The 22,598-nt window shown below is 40.4% G+C and overlaps 1 protein-coding gene across 6 annotated transcripts in view; it reads right to left on the bottom strand.

The window, feature by feature from the left end:
- LOC111260323 (uncharacterized) overlaps nt 1–22,598 on the bottom strand; it is a 129,478-nt gene that overhangs the window by 49,140 nt on the left and 57,740 nt on the right. Inside the window, exons 1-2 of one of the 6 annotated variants that reach the window (XM_022832964.2) lie at nt 20,052–21,320; nt 2,033–2,157 (exon numbers count right to left, since the gene is read on the bottom strand). The exons of 2 other annotated variants lie outside the window; for them this stretch is intronic. Coding sequence is in view for 1 of the 4 variants with exons in the window: in XM_022832962.2 (XP_022688697.1) it covers nt 20,052–20,070 (19 nt within the window). In the remaining 3 variants the exon portion in view is untranslated. Of the gene's footprint in view, nt 1–2,032; nt 2,158–4,347; nt 4,509–5,961; nt 6,075–20,051; nt 21,322–22,598 lie in introns of those variants that run through there. 3 more of the 6 variants (XM_086968279.1, XM_022832965.2, XM_022832962.2) reach the window with 3 other exon arrangements.

Raw genomic sequence — 22,598 nt, forward strand, 5'->3', positions numbered from 1 at the left:
TCGCAGGTTGATGAATCTAAAGACAACAGCCGAGAGAGGAACAGATAGGCCCGCTCTGGTCTTTAATCACTCACCTTCCTAAATACCAAAGACTTTTCTAACTTAACTTTGATTGGTTACAGAAACTCTTGCCGAGGCAAAATTTTTGAATGAGCCTTAGCACTTCTCCAGGTACTTGATGATATCACTGTGTGGCTTAACAGTGCCTAATAATCTCACAGTGTTTGTTAGAAAGCTCATCTTAGAGCAAGTAGGGTGCTTTCCGCATAGGACATCCCTAAACCGACTCTGATCTAAGTCGCATATTAAAAGTAGATCATGGAACAATGCTGCTGAATCGAGCCAAATGATTACGGTCGTAGATTATTAATGACGAAAATTAATACACTTTTATCGTAACGCTGGCTTTGCAACGGTGTATCAATATTAAAATTTTACTAATGCTGGTATATATGTTGAGTTTACTAGGATATAATTATTTGATTGCCACGTACGGGATAGTGGGCTGTAATGAAGTTCTGACAGCTGTAGCAAAATGAATAGATTATTTTGATTTAGCAATGGCCTGAATAACAGATTCAAATGCACTTTTATTATGCCAAAGGGGGGACTTACAGTAATAAGGCCGTGACACGCAACAGTACTGTGTATAGGCCATTTATCTGGATAGCAACCATGCACAGATATTACGTATCTGTTTAGTTTGAGCTATTCTTTTGGGCAATTCTGGTTTTGTTTGTTTAACGTTTTGCTCGCAAGTCATTTACCCTTTAGATTCTAACAAATGCAAGGGGGAAGAAATGAATACTTTGTTTTCTTCTTGTGCGCAAGACCTTTTAAGAGTACGTGTCTAAATGCCTTCAAAGAGGTTAAGATGCTTTTTTAGGTAGCACGCCCAGACTGGCGAACAATAAGACAATTGATTTATACAAGCAAACATAAACATCTAAAAAGCGTTTCATTATATATACACCAAATCAAGTCATTTGTGTACTGAGCCTTTCGTTACAATGGCAGAAGGAAGCGGAACACCTTCAACCTCACAGTTGCTCCTATGAGGGCGTCATTCCGTTTTCGTGATGCCGCCTACGAAGGGCCGCAGGTTTTCATGGTGTCGGTGACCTATAATTGCGCGATGAATTTTAGGGTGATTAGCGTATTCAAGGTGCTTTACACCTTGATAGGTCTCTGTTTATGCTTGAAACACTATGGCACATAGGTGTGGGCGCACATGTTCGGTCTTGCCGCATTTATAAAAATTGTATGCAGGTGAACTGGTGTGTAACAAAACCGAGGTGTCTCGGATGAAATGATTCATGATCTTTGCTCCTGACATTTCAAAATGTGACGTTGTGTCAACATTTTTTTGAAAGACAGTATAAGCTATAAAACACTGAGATACTGGCCCGTAATTTTTGACGTAAGCAATTTCTTATAACCCAGGACGACTATATTTGCTGAAATATTAACTCGAAAAGAAAGTTTGCATGCTTTAAAAACTTCCCTTTTCCTTTCGCTTGCTGTATACTTCTAGCACGTCATTCGAAAAGTCTTAACGGTATATTATTTCAAGTGCAGCTTTAATTTGGAAAGGAACTCCCTAGAAATGTATACTGCAAGTGAAAACAGGTAAATTTTGGCCACCTTCTGTTTTATACGTCTTGTCGAGCCCAAAACTCGGTTGAAATAGCCGAGACACTTGCTTTATGTATGGTAATGTATGGCGGTGTCGCTCAAAAAACTGTTCAAGGGTGGTTTGCCAAGTTTGATAACGATATACGGGATTTGATGGATGCTCTTTACTCTGCCTAAATTTCATGACTACCTAAAAATATCTTAGAAAAACCTGACGTTTTAGAAAATAAAAGAAATTTTTAACAAAACACCTGCAAGCAACTCGAAAATTGGCCAAACAAATTAGGTGTAGCTGTACCACGGTCGTCAACCATTCTAAGTCCCTTAGGTTTGCACAAAAATTTAGTGCTTGGATACCTTATGAATTTCCTGAATCCAATAAGGAACTGCGACCTACCGCTGCTTCTCAGTGTCTTGTCTGGTATCTGGCGCGTTCACAATGGCCATTCTTTTCGAGAATTGTCATCGGCAATGAGAAGAAACGTCCGTTCTCACATGAGCGTCCAGTAGAAAGGCCATGACCTAAGTCCAACCAAATGTTCAATTAAAAAAGTTTATGATTTGTGATTTTTTTTTCACCAGCAATTGCTTCCTACGAAGCAGGCGGTTGTATATGCAAGATCAGATAGAACCAAGTAAAGGAAATACTTCGCAAATGAAAAAGATGCATTAAAAAATGTCCCTATATCATTCCACAAATCGGCCGTAATTTAACCGCTAGGCCATGGTGTCTAGTAAGGCTCGTTAAAAGGCATCACTGTTGCAGGTAGAATAAAGCGTGCAGAAATGTGATTATGACTCATGCCTATGTAAGTTAGACAAGAAAGTTCGGAAAATATTTTTTGCTAATAGTCTGCTGGCTGTATTGTCGTGTGGGATATGGGCCTTGCTACGGGAGCATGTACGGATTTTGTGACATTTGGTTGGTGCACGCATGATACGACTATGATATTTCGCACATACTAGCGGATCTAAGATTCTGGGGGAAAAATTATCCCAGCACGCAGTCGTTCGAATGGCCTACAACATGTAGAACTGTCGATATCCTCAATAAAGCCATGAACAGAAAGTACTTTTCCCATGTGAGATTCATATCCCAAATAAAAAAGAAAAACTACAGCACTTGAACTGGTTCTCAATTTGCGCTCTCTTAGTCAATGTCCACTTCAACATTACCGGGCCTTCGTATCTCAGTATGGCTCTAGTTTCAAAGCATAGGAAATCAGCGGTGAAACCGTATAAAATTTTTTGATAAAAACGTGATGACCATGCATGGAAACTTCCAAGATAAATTTAAGCCATGAGCGAAAAACACAGAAACTATATATAATATTCTATTTTACCGCTAGCAAAAGGCCGATCTTTCAACACCTTTTTGCAGCTGATCTTTCCTTGGCAAACTTTTGTGAAGAGCCTCTTAGAGTAATAGGGTTGGCGTTCTAAGTTTTTCCTCGAAATACGGCCAAGGCGGTTCATTTTGAAGAAGAGGCACTGACAAATCGTCAACCACAACTATGACAAAATGGCTGTTTCACAGCCACGAGGCATTATTTCTTTTTCTAGCTGGACGTACGCGACGTGAAGTCAAAGGATACAACTTATTTGACGGCTGTCGTAGTAATGTCCAAAGTCAACTAAAGCTGGAAGCTACGAGACACCCTAGACTGAAAGTCGGTCAAAAATCAGCGAACTCTTTACAGCTCACAGTGGGTCATAAATTTGGAGATGAAGATAGCATAATTTTACCCTTCGCAAAATTTGCTGTTCTTCTATGTTTCCGAAAGTCCTTTTATGCTTTATCTTTCCGTACTCATATTTTTGTTCCCGAATAATACGTTGTAAATATATAGGTCACGTAATGATATGAATACCAACCTAGCTATAAATAGGTCGAAAATTGAGTTCATAATTAGTACCTTTGGAGGTACTAATAAGGTTTTGTTACATTTGGCTATTAAACGTACGTCTCGATTTTGTGAGAAAGCGCTACGACACACAACTTTTGATTTGATCAATTCTTCGATTCATCATGATCACTTATCTAGTTGCGTATAAAATTTCGTAGCGAAGTGTCAACTTAAATACTTTTTTACAGACGGGTGCTAGTTACTAAATTTATTTATATATATATATATATATATATATAAAGGGAAGAGATAAACTCTTAATTATCTTTAGTAAAATATCAACTATGACATATGATTTTACTTTTTGATTGAGAGCTTTAGAAATAGAAGTGTACGTATACACCATTTTAAAGTCTCTAATATTACACTAAAAGTACGATAACCAAAACCGGTAAATCAGTCATACCTACTATATAGTCACCTAATGGGTTTAAATATGGGTTATACTCCGATTGTTTTTGTAATTAGTTTTCGCATCGATGAAAAATGTCTTTGTTCAGGGAGGAATACAAGACAGCGTAATACTTCATTTATAACAGGACTACTGGGTAGCAGACGACACCAACTGAATTTTGTGGCTTAGTGTTCTTCTCATAGAGCATTTGGCCTAAATGGCATGTATCTAAGGTTTCCGTGAACAATCAGCAACACGTTGGCCATACTCACATGAACATAACACCACTATAAAAACAGAAGGATCCAAAAATGCGGATTCTTAAACGGTATTGACTCATTTTGGAATCCGCACCGTTTGTTTTTATTTGAGATAGATTTTTTGTTGCGTATTAATGGAATCGATACCTACCTTCTACAGGCTCGTATTTACTTGTAATACTGTATCCTGTCGATTTAGGGTAACCGAAAATTCTTCTTATTAAGTCAGGTTTTAGTGTGCACGACTTTAGTTTTTGTACTTGCAACGAACTTTGATTTAATAGCAATGGCTTCGGATAGACGCATTCGAGGGTACCGCAAGCGAACCGTCTCAATTTAATCGGTGCAATATATATATATGTACTACTAAGTCAGCTAATAACCATAAGCTGCTTATCATCAATCTTAATCCAATAATACGTGGGTACGGATGCAACCCCCTTCACTGAACGCATAAGTTCGGATAGTACTAAAAAATTCGCATGTTTTTTTTTAACTAACTTGTATTAACAACTTCATCTAACTTATCGAGATCATTTTTAGACATCAATATTACTGAAACATATAATTATTCTTTGCAGATTAAATTGTGTAATTTCCTCGGAAGGTTAGGGGTGATTTGTGTGATGTCCTTTAGCGAGGACTTGCTAATCGGACAGTTGTCGAATTCAACAGGGCTAGACCTATGAGTTCTTATTAATAAAATCCGTTAGAAAGTCTAAGAAAGAATAAGAAACGTGTGGCCCAAAAACATTGGACCAAATTAGATTAGGTGAATTTGAAACCGGAAATAGCAACAGCAGCGCAGGTTTTGTACGGCCCTCCCTAGAGAAAGGCAGAAGAAGACCAATGTATGTAAAGCACCTAATACTCTCTTCGTAACTAATCATCTGGTGTGGATAAAAATGCATGATTATCACGTGTTTACAAAATGCGAAGAAGATACGCATGATTCCGATGGGAACAACGACGAATCAGCGCCCCCTAAGGATAGCCTTCAGTTGCGGAAGTTTAATTTGCGTTAAAGTTCTATTATAAACAAGACTATCGAGTTTCTATAAATCACAGCGTAGCTATTTAGTGTATTATGCGGCGTGAACAGAAGCTCACATAAAATAATAAAGTAGTAATTTAAATAAAACTACCTAGAGGGTTTATAGACCTATGCACACTGTCAAACCCCATTCCAGAGGAAGAATCGGACGTCGGTGGGGAATGATGATTACCCACGCAATTAGAAAGAACTTTGCCAACCTATCGTTCCAATTACTCTTAGACAATAGGCCTGCAAAACGTTGATTCCAGATTTGAAAACTGACTCATACGTATTAATCAATAACACACCGTACTAGCTACATGATTTTTAGAAGTCTAGTGTTTTGTCGATTGACCCAGAGCAAGAAATAGGTTCGAATCCCACTTGAAGAGCATGCAGCAGGCGATAAAAACCATAGTCGGAAAATATCGTAGTAATTGCCCCCTTTTTTTTGTGGCCCATTCCAACATGTTCCTTTACAGCTCTCAATCGCGTTGCATATTTATCGTAACCGAATTGATCGTTTCATTGGCTTTGCTACCGCAATTAGTCATAATTTGTACAAGACACTACATAAAGCTGTTTGTCGTCAGGCTTTCCCGTTTTTTTTTTTTTTTTTTAGAAGAATCTCTACCATGATTGCGTGTTGCAAAGCGATAGATTTCACAGCGGCTCTGCACCGAACTCATCTACTCTTATCTACTGGTTCAGACTTGTCCTGGTTTTTACCTTGGACTGAAGTTACCGATAATCCTTATAGAGGCTGACGTGCAACGCAAACGTTACACGTCTCAGCAGTCACCGCTCCTCCGGGGTCCACGCGACCAGAAAAAGCTTCGGAAGCAAACTTGGAAATAACATGTTTCAAACAAAAGCAGATGCTTATTTAGTTAGCAAATTGAGGGTTTGCTCAGCGTTGTGTTTATAAGAACAGCGAAAACGTGTCGAATCTACGAATTGAAAGAGCAGAAAGTGATATTTTGAAATTTATTACAGGAAAGGGACACCTTCAGGGTCCACCATGGCAGCGTGGCTGCAGTTTCCTAACACTAGACACTGATTAGGTGAACAGGCAAATAATCCGGATAAACCGGTTGAAACATACGTACGGATGTGTTTTGTCGCGAATCTCCAGCCGAATGCGTACCAAACACGAATGTCTAGTTAGCGCTTGACGTTGCCACGCCCGCCTAGTATCGTTTGACTTTGTTCCAGCAAAACAACATCTCTAAAATGTCGGCTAGTGTCACTCTTTTTTGCCAGAGTAGAACTTACGGCACTTGAAAGCTTGTTTTGGTGAGCATTACCCAGTGACGCTTTTCTAGGCTTCGTTAGTAAGGTTACCTTGTACAGATAATCTCTATATTTAAGTTCCGATTAAATAATCCCTAAGGTAGAAATAATAAAATAAAAAATTAAAAATAAAATAAAAAAATAAAAAAAAAAAAACAAAAAAAAATTAAAAATTAAAAAAAAAGTTCTGTCTATGACAGTTTTTGGTTTCGCTATTTCTCAGAACATGTTGTATAGAATTTCTTATGACAGTGAGGCCCAGCTTACTGGAAATCTTATTTTAAAGAATTATCTTAATTCAACCTCTCAGGGTCCACTTGTCCGCTCTGATACCCTATACATTAGTATAGAATAGGACGCTTTCTTCTAAAACAACCGACTAAAGCGTTATTATTGGAACTAGAAAAGCTATTTTTCATTATTATGCTGTACAATTATATTTCATTATTACACGTTTTTTTTTTCCCAGAAAAACTGAACCTTTAGCAATACCTAGATTTTAAGCTATTTAAAAATATTCTCATGTGATATTGTCCTAAAAGTTCAAATTTTCAATGATGGTATTTAGAACGTAACATGGTATTAAATACTGGTACCAATAGATAAGGATGGATGTAACATGAACGAGGCGATACTGTCTGTGGGGATCTGCACCGTAGTGCCTAAGGCTCTAAGGCTTCTACAATGACATGAAAAATTCGTGTATACTATTTTGATGTATACAACGATGCCACTCGGCGTCACGTACCCATTAAGGAACGCTTATAATTTCACTATAATGCTTTACCTCATTACATCTTTTAACCCCTTGGGTTAAAAGCTAAACAAGCTTGATACCAATTTAACGACTCACACAACATTTCTCTTTTGTCATGCAATGAATAGAAGTTTCCGTATAGCAATATATTTTTCTTATTGTTTTTTGCTCGCTGTCTATTTATTCAACGTCCTCTAAACAAGGGATGAAGGAAAACAACTAACGGGGCGTCATGTCTGCTTGAGGCCTCTTCTCCAGCCGCCTTCTTTGCAGTTAGGGTAAAGGGTCAGACGCAACGGGTTCTGCTTTTTTTTTTTACTTTTAATTTCACGCCCTTCTATAGTCTCGCTATGTAGAATGGCTACCTACACGCTATCTGGCAATCGTGCACCTAAATACCGCCTGCAGCTTGAGCGAATATATAAAATATGGTTACGTGATAAAGTTTGTTGATTGCTGATGTGCGTACGTTTGAATTTAAATATATATTAAATCATTAATTTATTAAAATAACATTATTTTTACGGCAAAGGTCTTTGTTCGCATCTCCTAAGCACCAATAAATGTGATGTTCTCTTTATTAAATAGTGGATTTAACATCTTTATAATATTATCTAAAATGAAATCAATACTGTGGTACTGCAATGCTACTAATACAAGCACAGTCCGTACTAGAATGTCTCCGTTACAAATGGGTCACACAGTTAAAGCTGTTGATCATTGTAATACTTGTTTTATTTTATACTATAGCAAGAAATGTCATATATTTTTTTTTTATTAGCTAATCGTCAAACAGTACGTTTTTTACATGTAGGATTACCCATAGCTGAGTAACATAATTTACCAGTTACTCTATATGTGTATATATATCATGGAAGATACATTATAATATGGCCGACAAAAGCGAGTATTTAAGATATGGTGATTCAATTGTTCGTGAATACGACAAACCTTGAAAAAGTGAAAGTTGAGAAAATCGAGCAAGCGTCGAAGGGTCACCATGAAACTAAGAAATTCCAGCCATATTAATAAAAGGTCCTTCAAACGTCTGCGTTTGAAGAGATCGAACTGTTTATTGAAAACAAGAGGCCGATAGTCATTCGCTTGGCAAACCTTCTACCTTCTGGCACCTTGCACAAGTATCTTGAGTTACTGTAGTCATGGCATGCCAATCCTAAACAACAATCGGATACGCAGAATGTGTTGGCAGCTGACAACCGTAGAGAGATCCTCACTCATCTTCTACTATACGTAGAAGATGAGTGAGGATGAATTTACTAGGAGGACAAAAGGCTGAAGTTGTTCAAAAGTTGGCGCTGTATATTTACTTTTAGGACAGGCAAGATCTCATAAGAACTACTAGCTATTCTAATATGATGTTTAATATGGAGGCACAGCTTAATCAATAGTCGACGGGCCAGGCGGCTTAGCTTACTGAGTTAGTTATTATGCTTCTGTTAAAATCCTCTCCGTTTTAATGGGCTAATCAGCCGCTGATGTATTCGCAAAAAAACTCTAATTTCTACGAATTCAAAGTGTTTTTGAGACAAATTTATCTAAAATGAAACGTTAACTTCGAAACAACCACATAGACTCCCCAGTAAACTCCGAAAACGTCCGTCACAAGGGAAATATCCTGGTTTCTAATCGCTTACAGCAAGTTGACGTGTATAAAATAACATTCAGTATGTTCTGGTGCCCATAAAGTCGAGCTTCGATTGTTGTACACTGGCTTCGTCATTTGGCCGTTTCAAAAGTGTACAGGACAAATTCCCCTTGAAAAAGACAAATTCTCGAAAATCAAAGCCTTCCAGCGGCGGGCAAAGAAGCGCCTCTAGACGATGGCACCTATTGTAGTTCGGAATGCGCGTTATAAGGGAACCCTGAAACAAGTAAATGTCTCGACAAAAAAGCCTGGTAGTCTAAGTGCACGTATAATTTTATCTGTAGCTGCAAAAGGCAAAGGAAATCTGCACGCTGTTTTCCGTGAACTCCAAGTGAAATCTGACTGACTCGAGTAGCGTTTTCCCTCAAACATTGTGCATACGCGAGAGCCTTGGCAAAGCGCAACTTGAATTGATTTTTAGTCGGCCTAAACTGGAGAATACACAGATGTGAGGACGCCGAAGAATAATGGTAGCGTGCTTCCCCCCTATATCAGGATCGACAGTAAAAGCATCTACCTACGAGAATTGTTAGATAGATAGCATAGCGTTCCTTATTGGTATGAAATGAGACAGGCGATACTTTCCGCCAAAAAAACCTCACTTCCACTAGCAAGCGCCTTTTACTATGGGGTTAGCTGTGGAGTATAGAATAATACTGTTAGTGCCAAATAAATCACAGTAAGTCAGTCGCACCTAGGTTACTGGCGGCGTGTAGTATCAGCGGCAAGGTACGCGATGGTGTCCATGGGAGCGACCGAACTACCGAATCTCAAAACCAGCAAACCATCCGTCAACCGATTTCTGCCCAACTGCTCGACGATGTCGAGAAGGCTAAAGTCATAAACTAGAAGCAGGCAGAGTTCAGTCGCAAAAGGCTAGTGTCTGCGCAAGTAGCCTAGCGCAAGAGCAGACAAGCGTATATCTAAATAAAGTCCGCTGTCTTAGCACGACCAGAAATCGAAATAAAACGACGTCAAAACCAATAAAAAAAAGCGCAGTGATGGCGCATAGCCCCGGGGATTATAGCTTGCCAAAAGGCATTACAGGGGGCAAGAAGGCTTTAAACAAAAAATCTTTCCTCATATACACACCTCTTGAAACCGCATAAGCCACCTTGTAAGAAAAGCGATTGCTTTTTACTTCGAAAAACGATAAGTGCTGCATTGAGTTTATACTGCAACCCATAACCTCGTCAAAAGTACTTCTATTCTAAGCTATTAACAAGCCGCCACCCTTGAAGTCGTTTTTGCGAGAAGCCCTGGCATGGCAATTACCCGAAGCCATGTTTAGATTTTTACATAAGTCAGCTTATCGCTATTCACATGAGTTCGACTGCGTTGAATTAGAGATAATTTATCCTTTCTAGATGCGCGTTTTTGCCTCGGGAATCTCACTTGAGGAAACATGAGGTTAACACCCATTGGCAGCACTGAGCGACCACTGCGTGTTCAATACTCGGCACGACGACGCATTGACTTGGCAACGCGGTGCCATCAGGAAGGCGTCTGCAGAATTGCAAAGAGAACATTTGAAACGGGCGGGTTAGCCACTGAATAGAAGCATCATCAGATCAAAGAAACCGGACGTTACACTTTCGAGCATGAGACTCCGCCAAAATTTATGTTCAATTGAATTTTAGCCAAATTTTATGTTGAATTGGGTTTTTGCAAAAATATACGTTGAAATATTTGTTTTTGTTATGTATGTTAGTTCAAATACACTACTATCGGCGTAAATGCGATCGATATGCTGTTTTTTTTCCCGCTTGAGGCCAATGTTCATTGTAACGAGGTTTTATACAGCATTTTTTACAGTTCTTGTGACATTTCTGTTTACTCAAACCGATCTACTTCCTCGGTTGAAATCGTTCCCCATTGAGTCTTGCGCGTACGCATTATCGCCATTTTCTACAACCTATCACCTTTCTAACTGCAGATACTTTCAAATGAGAGTAACCCTCACACGATCCACCTTCCTCGCCTACATGCCGTGGCCAATATTGAAACGTCGCTTTGCTAGCCGCTATACAATTTTCTGAAATTCCGCATGTTCACCAGTTTTCCTAGGGCAGCAAAGCAACCCGCAGAGCCGTTATGTCCTTCGGATTCGGACCATCTATGCTTACGTCAAATATCACGATGCAACACGCAAGCGCTGGGATCGTTACCTCGGAAGCGACCCTGCCCATTGCAGCAAAGAAAGAAGCCTGACTTGTTACACATCCTGGCTGACTTGACAACGGTTCGGTCTCTGCCATGCTTCGGTACATTCATGACTTGCATCCGAGGTCAGGCGGCGACTCTATAGATAGATAGATAGTTAGTTTACGAAGTCGTCAGACTTTGATGTTTTCTCGTAATCCCTTGAATTTAAAGGGCAACCCGTTTATTAACTCCTCCCGAGTAAGGTAGTGTCTTCTGTGGAAACCCCTTGAATAGACGAGCCGTGAGCTGATCCCATGCTGCTTTCCCACTTACAGCAGGTTCGTACTAGTACTGAGCTTAGCCTCGCAGAAGTCTATAAGCGATCTCGAACAGACATCTATGCAACCAACCGTCGATACCTTCTGTTAAGCCTAAGGTTCTCATCTATTGCCCAAGCTCCGGGTTGTCAAGAAATGACAGCTCTTGCGGCAACACGACTCCTTCCACACGCGCTCCGCAACAGAACGTTATTTTGTGCTGTGATTGACCACTTCGTATACTCTCGATTTGACTAACGCCTTGTTGTTAAATCGGCTCTCCCTTCTTCTCGTTGCTACCAGTTATAGTATCGGTGCACTATTACAGGCACAAATACAATTTATTCGCTTTATATCCTTATGTAGAAATACGCTTGAGACTTTATACAGGAACCTGTTATCATATTTATACATTGTTACGGTAGCAACTCTGTGACCAACCGCTCGAGCAAAAGATAATTGTGGGTTAGCAGAAACTAAAAGATACATCGGCATTTTTAATAATATATATACACAACACATTAAATGCACACACGGCTCAACATCAACTGTTATCGACGTAAACAAAACGCTCTACAGCCACTGCCGTTAGCCTTACATAACCATCGTTCATTTTTGGGCAATGGTAACTAGACCATTTCGGCCACTTTATGGCCTCGCGTACTTATTCAAAGACCCCCTGGCTGTGGAGTGCTAGTCGTCCCATTAACTGCATCTCTACTATTTGCTACCCATGCACCATGGCATAACGGAATTTGGACGTTTCTGTAAACAAATTAGGTTGGCGCAACTCTACAAGCCCACGCGACTCAGACATTGACTTGGAACATATGGGTGTTGCCTTGACGACACAACAGGGCAACGGACAAATGGACTTAGAATTAGCCGTTGTTCTGTGGTCGTAGACAGACATTCCAATCGTAAACGCTTTCTTTAACTCAATAAATAAATTTCTCTCTATAAAATAGAATGTTCTCACTAACGATCAATCGAAAAATATCAAGGCCTCGGCTAACGACGACCGCATAAAATACTCTGCAATATACAGTAGCAATTTGCTGTGCCCTAACCAATGATGCGATCACGTTGCGTCGTTCTCAGGGTTGGAAACTGGGGCATAGCTAGTTTCATTTCGAAATCGGACGGTGCCTCTATATAGCTACTCTTTTGCTGAAGCCTTACATTTACAATTCCAAATCAACGGTTTCTACCCTGATGTGCTTCTTCACGGCACGGATATCCGGAATTCGTAGCGAATAATCCGAACGACGCCTACCAACCAAACGTATGTCTGCATCAAGTATGCCTTTGACCCTGGTGACGCTGTCTTCGTAGATAACGTCACTAGGAGCTCGCCAACATTCGAAAGCTATTTGCAACTACCGAACAAACGTTTCGACCTTGTATTTTCCTTTGGTGATAGGTTGTACAGCTTTCACTTTAAACTTTTTCGCGTATCTGCTCTGATAACGTTGCCTAAGCTGAAAAGCTTAAACCGGCCCTTCGAAATTCGTTGTAAACCAGAGAAAAAATTGCTAATATTCCTCAACAATATCCTTCACGGTTAGAAAAAATCCTGGCGATCAACGCTTTGGCGCGTGAGCCAACGTTAACGCCGGCGGAACGTGCTGAGGAACGTTCTAGGAAACAACTATTATTGACGTTCGTTGGCCTATACCTGACTCAGTTGAAAAGAACATTGTCCCAAATCTTCTTTCACAGAACAAAACAAAATTCACTGCCCTCATATATTCCGGTGCGGTTGAGGAATATTAGGGTATTAGCCTGTGATGTACATCGCTGTTATTTGGCTTCGTAGTACCTGACGCGAGTACGCAGTAGATATCTCATCTTCTATTTATGTTAAAACAAATTTTAGGCTGCTTAGCTGCTACAGCAATCCTAGGAAACGGTAAACGCCGTTTCAATTTTCTTCTATCCTCAGCACCGAAAACATCAATAAGATTGAGCTTTGTTGTACAATAGCAAGACTGTATTTGATATATTTGACCACAAACCATTTTACTAAAAGCTCTCAGAACTTCTTTAGTTTTTTCTCAGTATTATCGACAATCAAGCCTCGTTATATAAACTTACCTTTGGGGTTAATTTAAATAATTAATAAAAGGTAAATATGGTTTTTACGTGCTAGTAAAGATACGATAACCGCAGAATTTAAGTGGAATAGGGCGCTGAGCAGCGATCGTACTGCTACGTTCCGCCTGGCTAAATCTAGTCTCGATTACCTTTGTTTGAAATTCCGATATGAGCAACATACAAGTTGATCACTTTACGAGTTTTACTATAAACGTGATATTAGAATATATTTTCATGAACAATTATATAACATTTTGGAGATACCAAACGTTTTGAATTAGCAGCGTGGTTTCGTTTTAAAAAACGCACACGCCTTTTGTAAAGCATTCGACGATCTAGCTTTCGATGCAGAGTTTACAGGTGAAGTTACGTTACCCCAACATACAGAAGTTTCTATTCGTTAAGTGGCTGCAAAGGCCCAAACGCACAAACACCTATAGGACAGCAGTGAATTTACTAATTCCTTTAGCGTCAGAGTAAAGAGGCTTCAGAGCCACTGAGTTAATTCTTCAACTGATGCTCTGATAAGGAACACATTTAGTACGTAGTACGTACAAGTGGAAATACTGAAAAAACCTAGTCCTATCGATGGTCGATTTGTTTGTAACTAAAGTACGATGCGGTGAAAAATCAGAAGCAAACATAGCACCGCAGTGGAGCACAAGTTCTACCATGCGACCGCAAGTAACAAAAATACATCTCTAAATCGGACCACTGTGATACTCTTGAACGTTGGATCGTACGCAATTATGCCACCTGTACCGCAGGGGACTCTTCCACAGTTTCCGTTTTCAGATAGATATGTTTTTCTATACGAACAATCAAATTATGGCAAGTCTTTGCGAAAGTTTACCCATACGACCGATAATACTTTCTTCATTAAATAGTTCTTTGAAAGCAATTCACTTAGATTATTGTTAGCTTTATTTGCTTTCACTGACACTGAGTAGAAAACATGAAGCGCCTTCTATTAACTCCATGATCAAAAATCGGCGGAAAAAATCGATATGCAAACACACATTCATATACAGAGACTGGGAGACACAAAGGCGTTCTCGAAATAACGAGCCCGCTAAAATTCGCGCATTTATTATGCACGTATACCCTTTTTGCTGCTTATAAACAGAGAAATAGCGATACCCTTATCGATCCATGCGCAGCTACACGTCGTGGCGTGCCTTGCGGCGTGAGGCTCTCATAAAGAAACATTGTGTGTACCCGTCTTAATTCGTCAAAGCAACTTCCGAGTTTTTCGCTTCACAACGAAGATTATTTTATTATGGACCCGGATAAGGCTAGCTATGTCATGTATAGCTGATCCGGGAATCGCTAGATGTCGTGACGTTATCGATCGCTTAGAAAACACACCTCGGGCGTCGTAATGCTGCCTGCAACGGAATATCGTATCCAGAAAATCCGAATCATTAGCTACGTCTATTCAGGTGGCAGTTCTCAGAAGCTAACCACTAGTGGAGTTTAACGACGTACGACACAAACAAAAGCTTTCAGATAGGTAGACCCGAGCTTACAGGAACCGAAATGTTCTTTCATGTGTTCTAACGAGAAGAACTTCCCTTAATTGTGCCCGAAGATGTGCAGTTCCGGATTGTCAAGTCTCGGATCATAGGATAACATTGTAAGTGACTGAGCATTATGAAATTTTTTTTATGACTGGTATAATGCGTATCACATATACTGAGCGTAACTTGGACGTAACTTTAACCTGCCTGTACGAACACGAGGCTTGCCCACGCGCGAGAATGAACTAATGAACTATGTCTATTAGAGGGCTTTTACGCATACAACTAATAAATCGTTAGCGCCAAATAGTGAACGTCGCGTTGTACACAAGCAAGACACCGGAAGCTTGCGTTTCCTACTTCGATATGAAACATATATCTTCTAATATCTTCGTCCCACTTGACGTACCGTTGTAGTTATTAGATTGTTTCATCTGCTTACTTAGCGATGTCAATGAATACGAACCGTTGGCTTGGTTCTTAGAAGAAGAAGAAGAATTTATCTCTGGTCGAACGTTACATTTGAAAGTGCGTGTTTTGCCCGCCTCGTGATCGAGGCCCTCAGAAGAGCCTGAGAGCTGATATGTTCCAAGTCAAGAAAACTTTCTCAGAAAGTACGGCGTTGTCGACCTATCAAAAAAGAAGGTTCCAGCTGACAAGAAACTGCCAATGAGAACATCTAATAGAAAAAATATTAGTAAATCATCTACTTTGGCTAAATGTCATTGTTCAAGCGAACACCCTCATATCGTTATTGGGCAAGATATACTTAGGACAATGTGTCACCGTTTAGGACCTCATTATTACAGTATCTAATGCATTTGAAAGTTTATTGGTCACGTTTGTGCTTATTTATTAGTTAAGTTATGACCTATATCAGATCCCGTTCACCTTATTAATTAATATAATTAACGTTATATTTAAAACAGTGTTAAACTTATATTCAACAGGGAGTCTGTACTTCAAATATGCTAAAATCAATACTATTCATCCCCAGTATGGCTATCTTCCAGCAGATCACTAGATAATTCACCCCCAAAGCCTGCAGATGTTTTCTACTCTATGAGACACGGACATGAGTCTCTTTTTCCTCATTGGTTAGAGCCCAAATAAAGTTAACTTTTTAAGTCATTCTCTTTTTAAGCTTGCACTTTCGTTCCGTGAGGACGAAAAGCCAGGGTCGTTATAAATATTCCACGTTACGTTTACGCATCATTATGTCTGGGGGAAAAGCAAATAAGTTCGCCGCTAGATTAGAATTTGCTAAATATTATGATAATGACTTAAATGGTTTATAGTACAAAACATAGGAAGAGACAGAGGAATAAATGACTAGCGAGCAAATAAACGTGAGAAACACTGCCCAGTTTGCTAATGCTTCGAAAAGATAAGAGGCTTAACTTGAAGAGAGCGGTCTGATCCGGCCCCTTCGCGTGATCATCGCTAAGAAAAAAAAAAACTCTTTGTGAGCGAAAGTCACGTAGTGTTGGTCATTGGTTGCAATGAACTTGAAGTTTTCGCCTTAGTCTCTATTTGAAAAAAACTCGAAACCAAATAAACACATTAAAATGTGTTTGTTGCCAAAAAAAAAAAGGACTCCTGTATTTACTTCTGTTTCGATTATATTATGTACTAATAAATAATGATAATAAAATAGCGGGTTGTACTTAACGTAATACACGAGTGCGCGTCATCCCCAACGAACAATAATGTTCAAAGACGAAACTGCGACTCCTGTGAGACAAATGGAGACGTAAATTTGACATCAGCTTTACGCTCGCTGCAAAAAAATACTCACTTGTCGAAATGGACGTTCACATATGTTTAAATGATATGATAAAAAAAAAAAATACGCTCCCCCACTAGGCATGCGCGATAATCAAAGGAAGTTCCTTTATTTTGTTTCGGTGATAGGGCCGCACGAACTTCTAGTCAGTTCCTGACCTATCAAGCAGGCTAACACCTACAAGAGGCGCTAGCCAATATAACGGCGATTATTTATCAAACAAAACGAATGGTTTACATAAAAGTTTGCTTGTAGTTTGAATAAAAAGTTGTTTTATAGCGGTAATCCGCGACGAGTCAATGGCTCGAATGTTCATTAGGTTGGAAAAGCAGGGTGAGTAATGGATAGCTGTGGACCACTGGTACTGTGTTGGGAAGTCTTGGATTTTAGCCATCGCTGGTTCGCGGAACAGGAGGACTGGTCTCACGAAGAGGAAAACTAAATTTGATACAATTGGACGGACCCTTTTACTCTACATCGCCGATGCCAGCGGCAGTGACAGTAATGGCAGTAGGGGCAAAAATAGCAGGCGCTGGTAATGAAAAGCCAATGAGATGCTTGGCTTCGGCGGTCTGCTTGCTCGCCACGGTGAGCGAGAGAGCAGCCCGCTTCTAGCAGAAAAAGCTATACGTGTTCATTGACGTGTTAATCACTCCGTTTCTTGCCCGTCGTTAGATGCAGGATGTAAATGTATAAGGCCACACTTTTTCTTGGTGTGCAATATATTCTGCAACTAAATTGTGTCAGTAGCAACACAAGTACTGTTTTAAGGGAAGGTGATCACTTGTTTTTGTTGTTATTATTAGTATAGTAATGTTTTGCTTGACATCAAAAACTTTAGATTAGCCAGCCATGTCCATTCTCCTATGTCTCCTATGACAGTTCCAATTATTGGCATTGTCTAAATATAATAAAATGGTGATAACGTCCACCTGTTCATGAAGTTCACCATGCGTCCTGTTTTAAAAACTCTGGCAAACAGGTCACTTGTATACGTGATGGTCTAGCCGTGTTAGCGAATTAAACTACGATAGCCAGAAGAATAACACCGTAATAACAACAGCATTGTTAAAGGGTTGCCATTACCCGCTGAACTGTTTCTGAAGTTCAAATTTGAAGTTGCGTTGATCAGGACAGAGCTAGTAATATAGACCTTTGTAGATATATATATATATATATTCATAAACACCTTAAGCAGATACCATTACTTTTCCAACCCATCCACTCTGTATCATAATGGCGCGCTTTTTACATCGAATTACAGCCTTCTAAAAGCTATAGTAAGTATGCACAATATTGGGCAACGCATAATTTTATCACGTGTCTATACATACAATATAAACAGCAGACAAACATTACCGAAGGATGAACTCTGACAAATGATTGCCAACTATCGCTGAAAACGTTACAGAATTTGCGATAAAAGTCAAACTTCTACTGCTTCTCATCGTCTTAAATAAGAAAAAATCCTTCTACCAAATTATGCACACGCTTCCAATCATTTTAGTTCCATCTGTAGCCGAATAGTTTTGAGTGGAACGTTTAAAATTGTTCATGTATATTAAATTAGCGAAGTAAAAGAGCCTTGAAGGCCGAATGTGCAGGGTCACTCAAACATTGAAGGATCAATATAATTAGCAGCTCGGAAAATTAATATTGCAGGTTCCATAAACGTTACAAGGAATAAAAACGCGAATCGCGCAACGATTTTCGCATTTCTACAAAAGCCGCAATTACCTTTTCCTATTTTTTTTTGAGTGGCCCACACGCGCTTAGTTTTCATCAAATCACACCTGGCAACATTGAGGTAAACGGACAAATTTTTCGCTCCGCAAAATAGAAAATGTGTACGTTATTAAGGCATATTTTTCTAGTATCCATTCGCGTTTCTGTTTACCTTGTTTTTTTTTCCAATACCCCTCTCTGCTTCAGTGCGTTGACTGAGATCCGCTGTTTATTCTATTGGGCAACTTGTAGTTTACCATGTTGAACTACACCAACCACCATTATCAATGCAGTTTTACATTAAATCATTTTACCTAATCGCTGGTAAATCGTTATTTAATATCACTGCACGCCTCTCTCATTAGCTCCTCGCTCTTCTCTACAAAATACCCATAGAACAGAATGGTTTTTTTCCTCTTGATTTATCTATAGGTAATATATGCCGTTTGCTTAAAGTCACCTAGCCACGGGACCCATTTGTAGGTGTCCCAAAGAGGTTTTCGCTAAATGAGATTAAACGACAGAATATGTCTTACTCAGGTCCATTGCCATTCTTCCATGATTTTTTTACAAGAAACGCTGCAATAACAGCTGAAACGAAAATCGGTATAGTCATAATTTAACAAAGAGTGCGGCAAAGTCAATGTCTAGAGACAGATGTTTTCGAAGCGAAATCTTCGTCAATCTTCAGCTCTGCTTCTCTCTCTCTCTCTCTCTCTCTCTCTCGCTCTCTTAGACAGCTTCAGTGGCAGGAAATTAAGGTATCTAGTTCTTCCCATCTTAAGGACAGTAAAATAAATCACACCGTTTAATCCAAAAAATCATTGAGTTAAGTTTTCAAATTCAATATGTAACATCCATACTCCTTCAGCAATGCATCCAAGGAACCTCTTTCTCATTCTTCTTATTGGACAAACAGCCCAGACCATCCCAAAGCTGTATATAAGCGTAGAAATGCTATCTTTTTAGATCCTGCATTGAATACTGACGTTCTATGGAGCGGAATGAATGCTATTGATCAGTGGCTACCTGCGACGGTATTCTATGAATCGGGAAACCAAGGGACATGCGCGATATTTGTATTAGATTAAGCAAAATCAGGCTATAAGACCGATATTTATGAAACTTACGTAAGTTAGGGGAAAATGGCGTAACTTGGCGCTAAGCGCTTGCTCAGATCAAGTAAATTACGCAGTCTGAACGTGTTTCTAATATACACAATAGGTCATCAAAGTTTTGATCTATTAAATGATTTGTCCTCTGATCTGCGACAACGTTGGTCAGGGTCGAACGGAATAATATTTTTTCTGTCTATCATTAAACTAGTAATTCTGTAGGGTATTCTGATTATCATGTGTTTTCAATGTGAGAAAATTATCTACTTTTATTTGAGTTTGTCCAGTGTGTTCATAGGAATTTCCTTTTATACTATCTACTAATCGTTCTGAACGAAAGCCCATCAGCGTCGTTAGCAAAGCCACAGTTAATTTTCTTTAACTTCTATATTGCTTACCTTGTTTTCCCCCCTTCATTTTGTCAGCCCCCACGAGCGTGGTTACGCACAATGAACAATTCACAGATCGGCACACGCTTACAATTATTCGGCAGTGGTGACAATATCATAAATTACACGGCAGTACGAATTAAAGGAGTAGTGAGTACGATCGCAGCAGCGTTCACTAGATACGCCGAGCATGCGGCGACAGAAGAAAGATAAAACGTTGAGCACGAAAAAGAGGAGCAGCAGTAACGTCACTGCAACGGCGAGTCGTAAAGACACTCGTCACAGTCCTGACAGATCCTTCAACGGCGACACGTACACATTTACACGCCCATTTACGAGCACATGCGCCCAAACCCTCAGATATTCATATACACCAACGAGCACAGCAGATGCATGCAACCAGATCAGCAGGTTACCTCGTGCTGGCTTATTGGCGATAATAGTCGCAGTTGTCGCTTGTGTCTTCGATAGCGGCAGCAGCAGTGGCGGCGGCGGCGGCGGTGGTGGTGGTGGTGGTGGTCTTGAGGTAAAAATGTTATCGAATAGCCGCGCTTGTCACGCTGTAATACACAGGCAGTATCCTGCACCAGACGAAAAAATCCATTAGTTGCTATCTGTTACATTTGCCATTAGCGCCGAACTGATGTTTCGCTCCGCATCTGTCTGTACTGGGGGTTCACTAGTCTGTCCGCTGTTTTTTCCTGTTCGTCCTTCCGCCTGTCAGTCAGTCAGTCAGTCGTAGCCGTCGTTGTGGGGCATCGTGTGCCTGCTCTTCGTGGCGTGCAGCCGCGTCAGATCAGCCAGGGCAAAGTAAATCAGGCCAGTAGCAGTGCTAATACCGGGCAAAGTGCATCATGTGTATTTTGCTGAGTGTACAAAGAGAGCTAAATATGTTGGCAATTACTGCTACCATCACTGCTTGCCCTGCTCCATCTCTAACTATCCCTGCTGACGTTGTTACTGCTGCTGCTTTCGGTTCTTTCTCGTTACGCTCGTGCTGATATAAACCGTAATTGTATCCAAGTTTCTGTTGTATTTGTCTAGGCTGTTGTTGTAGCTGCTGGTGCTACTGAGATGGGTGTCCGTTCTTTTACTGCTTGGTCCGAATGCACCTGTCGTACGACCGTGCAATCGCAGGGTGCCTTTACGCGCGCGAGCTTCGCGATAGAACGGAAAAAACAGCTTGAGCTGGCCACTGCTCTTTCAAGCTTTACCAGCAGGTCAGCCATCGCCAATCGATAAGACAACCGATCAGCATATTAAGCAGGTAGCATTAGCGAGCCAGCTGGCTAGTTCCCTTGGTGTGCGACAACGGCCCGCGTCAGCAGGGAGTCATGCGCGCGCAGGAAAGGGCCAGCGACAGGCTCTCTTCGCGGCCAGCAGACTCTCGGAACAACGATAGCGACAGAAATAACCGACGGCCGGCCGACGACGACAGTTGGCATCATCATAAAAACCATCGACAGCAGTCTACGACGAAAGACCTCGCAAAGGGCAAGCGGGCAATTAGATAAGCAACCGTCGGCGATAGGCCGACCATTTTTTTGTGTATTTATTCGAACTAAGTGCACTGACGCCGTTGGCTAAGCTGGAGAGAAAAACAGCCTGTTGCATTAGGGACTGCGGCTGCTGATGGTAATTTGTACAACCGGCTAGATGGATGGATTGTCGGGGGTGTATAGGATTGATTCATGAGCGAAACCCAACGCAGTGGAAAGGGGTTTTCAGGAATGAAGGGCCATGGTAATGATGATGCTCCTGGAATTGCTAATGATCAAGGGTAAAGCTCGACGGGGTTCAGAAAAAGAGACAACCAACAGGTGGGTGCACTAGTTCCTTTTGCCAGTTCCCCCTTACGTAACAACAATAGCATATGTAACTGTAACACAGAGAGGACAAGGCGAGGCAGACTTGTAACGGATTTGACTGGCTATAATAGTCGTCCTTACATCATCAGCAGTGCGCACTTGACGTATGGCTATGTAAGAAAATATCAGGCACATAATTAGGGAGGACTGTAGGAAAACCGGCATGGCGCGTATAGGCCGGGAGTGTCCTATCCTTCTTGTACTGAACAGACGGACGAGAATAAATTACATAAGAGGAATCCAACCTCTGTTATCTCAGAGAACTGTGAGCTCAAACATATTCACTTCAATTCAGATCTATAGCTATTCTTACAAGGAAAAAGAGCAGAAAAACTTGTCAGGAACTGTTTTGGAATGGGGAATAAAGAGTTTGAAGCGATTCATTAGCTTTATTTATGCACAGCTTCTTTTGCCTCTTTTGCCAATGCCTCTTGTTAATAAGAATCATTTGAGTGAGGTAGAAGGAAAAAATATAAGGTTCGAAACATCAGCGAGACCGTATGAGGATAGGGTGAGTATTGGAAAATGCAAAATCTGGCCACCACTAAAATACACCAGTTGTATCCTATAAAAAAAAACTTACTTAGTTAACACAGTTGTGCCTATATAACACCCCGGCAGTGCGGCGGACTCAAATAAATCCTTTTGAACGGAAGCAGATTTACGACAAAAAAACCCTGGTACTATA

The sequence above is a fragment of the Varroa jacobsoni genome, unplaced genomic scaffold (genome assembly GCF_002532875.2).
Source record: "Varroa jacobsoni isolate VJ856 unplaced genomic scaffold, vjacob_1.0 scaffold_429, whole genome shotgun sequence".
Taxonomy (NCBI): domain Eukaryota; kingdom Metazoa; phylum Arthropoda; class Arachnida; order Mesostigmata; family Varroidae; genus Varroa; species Varroa jacobsoni.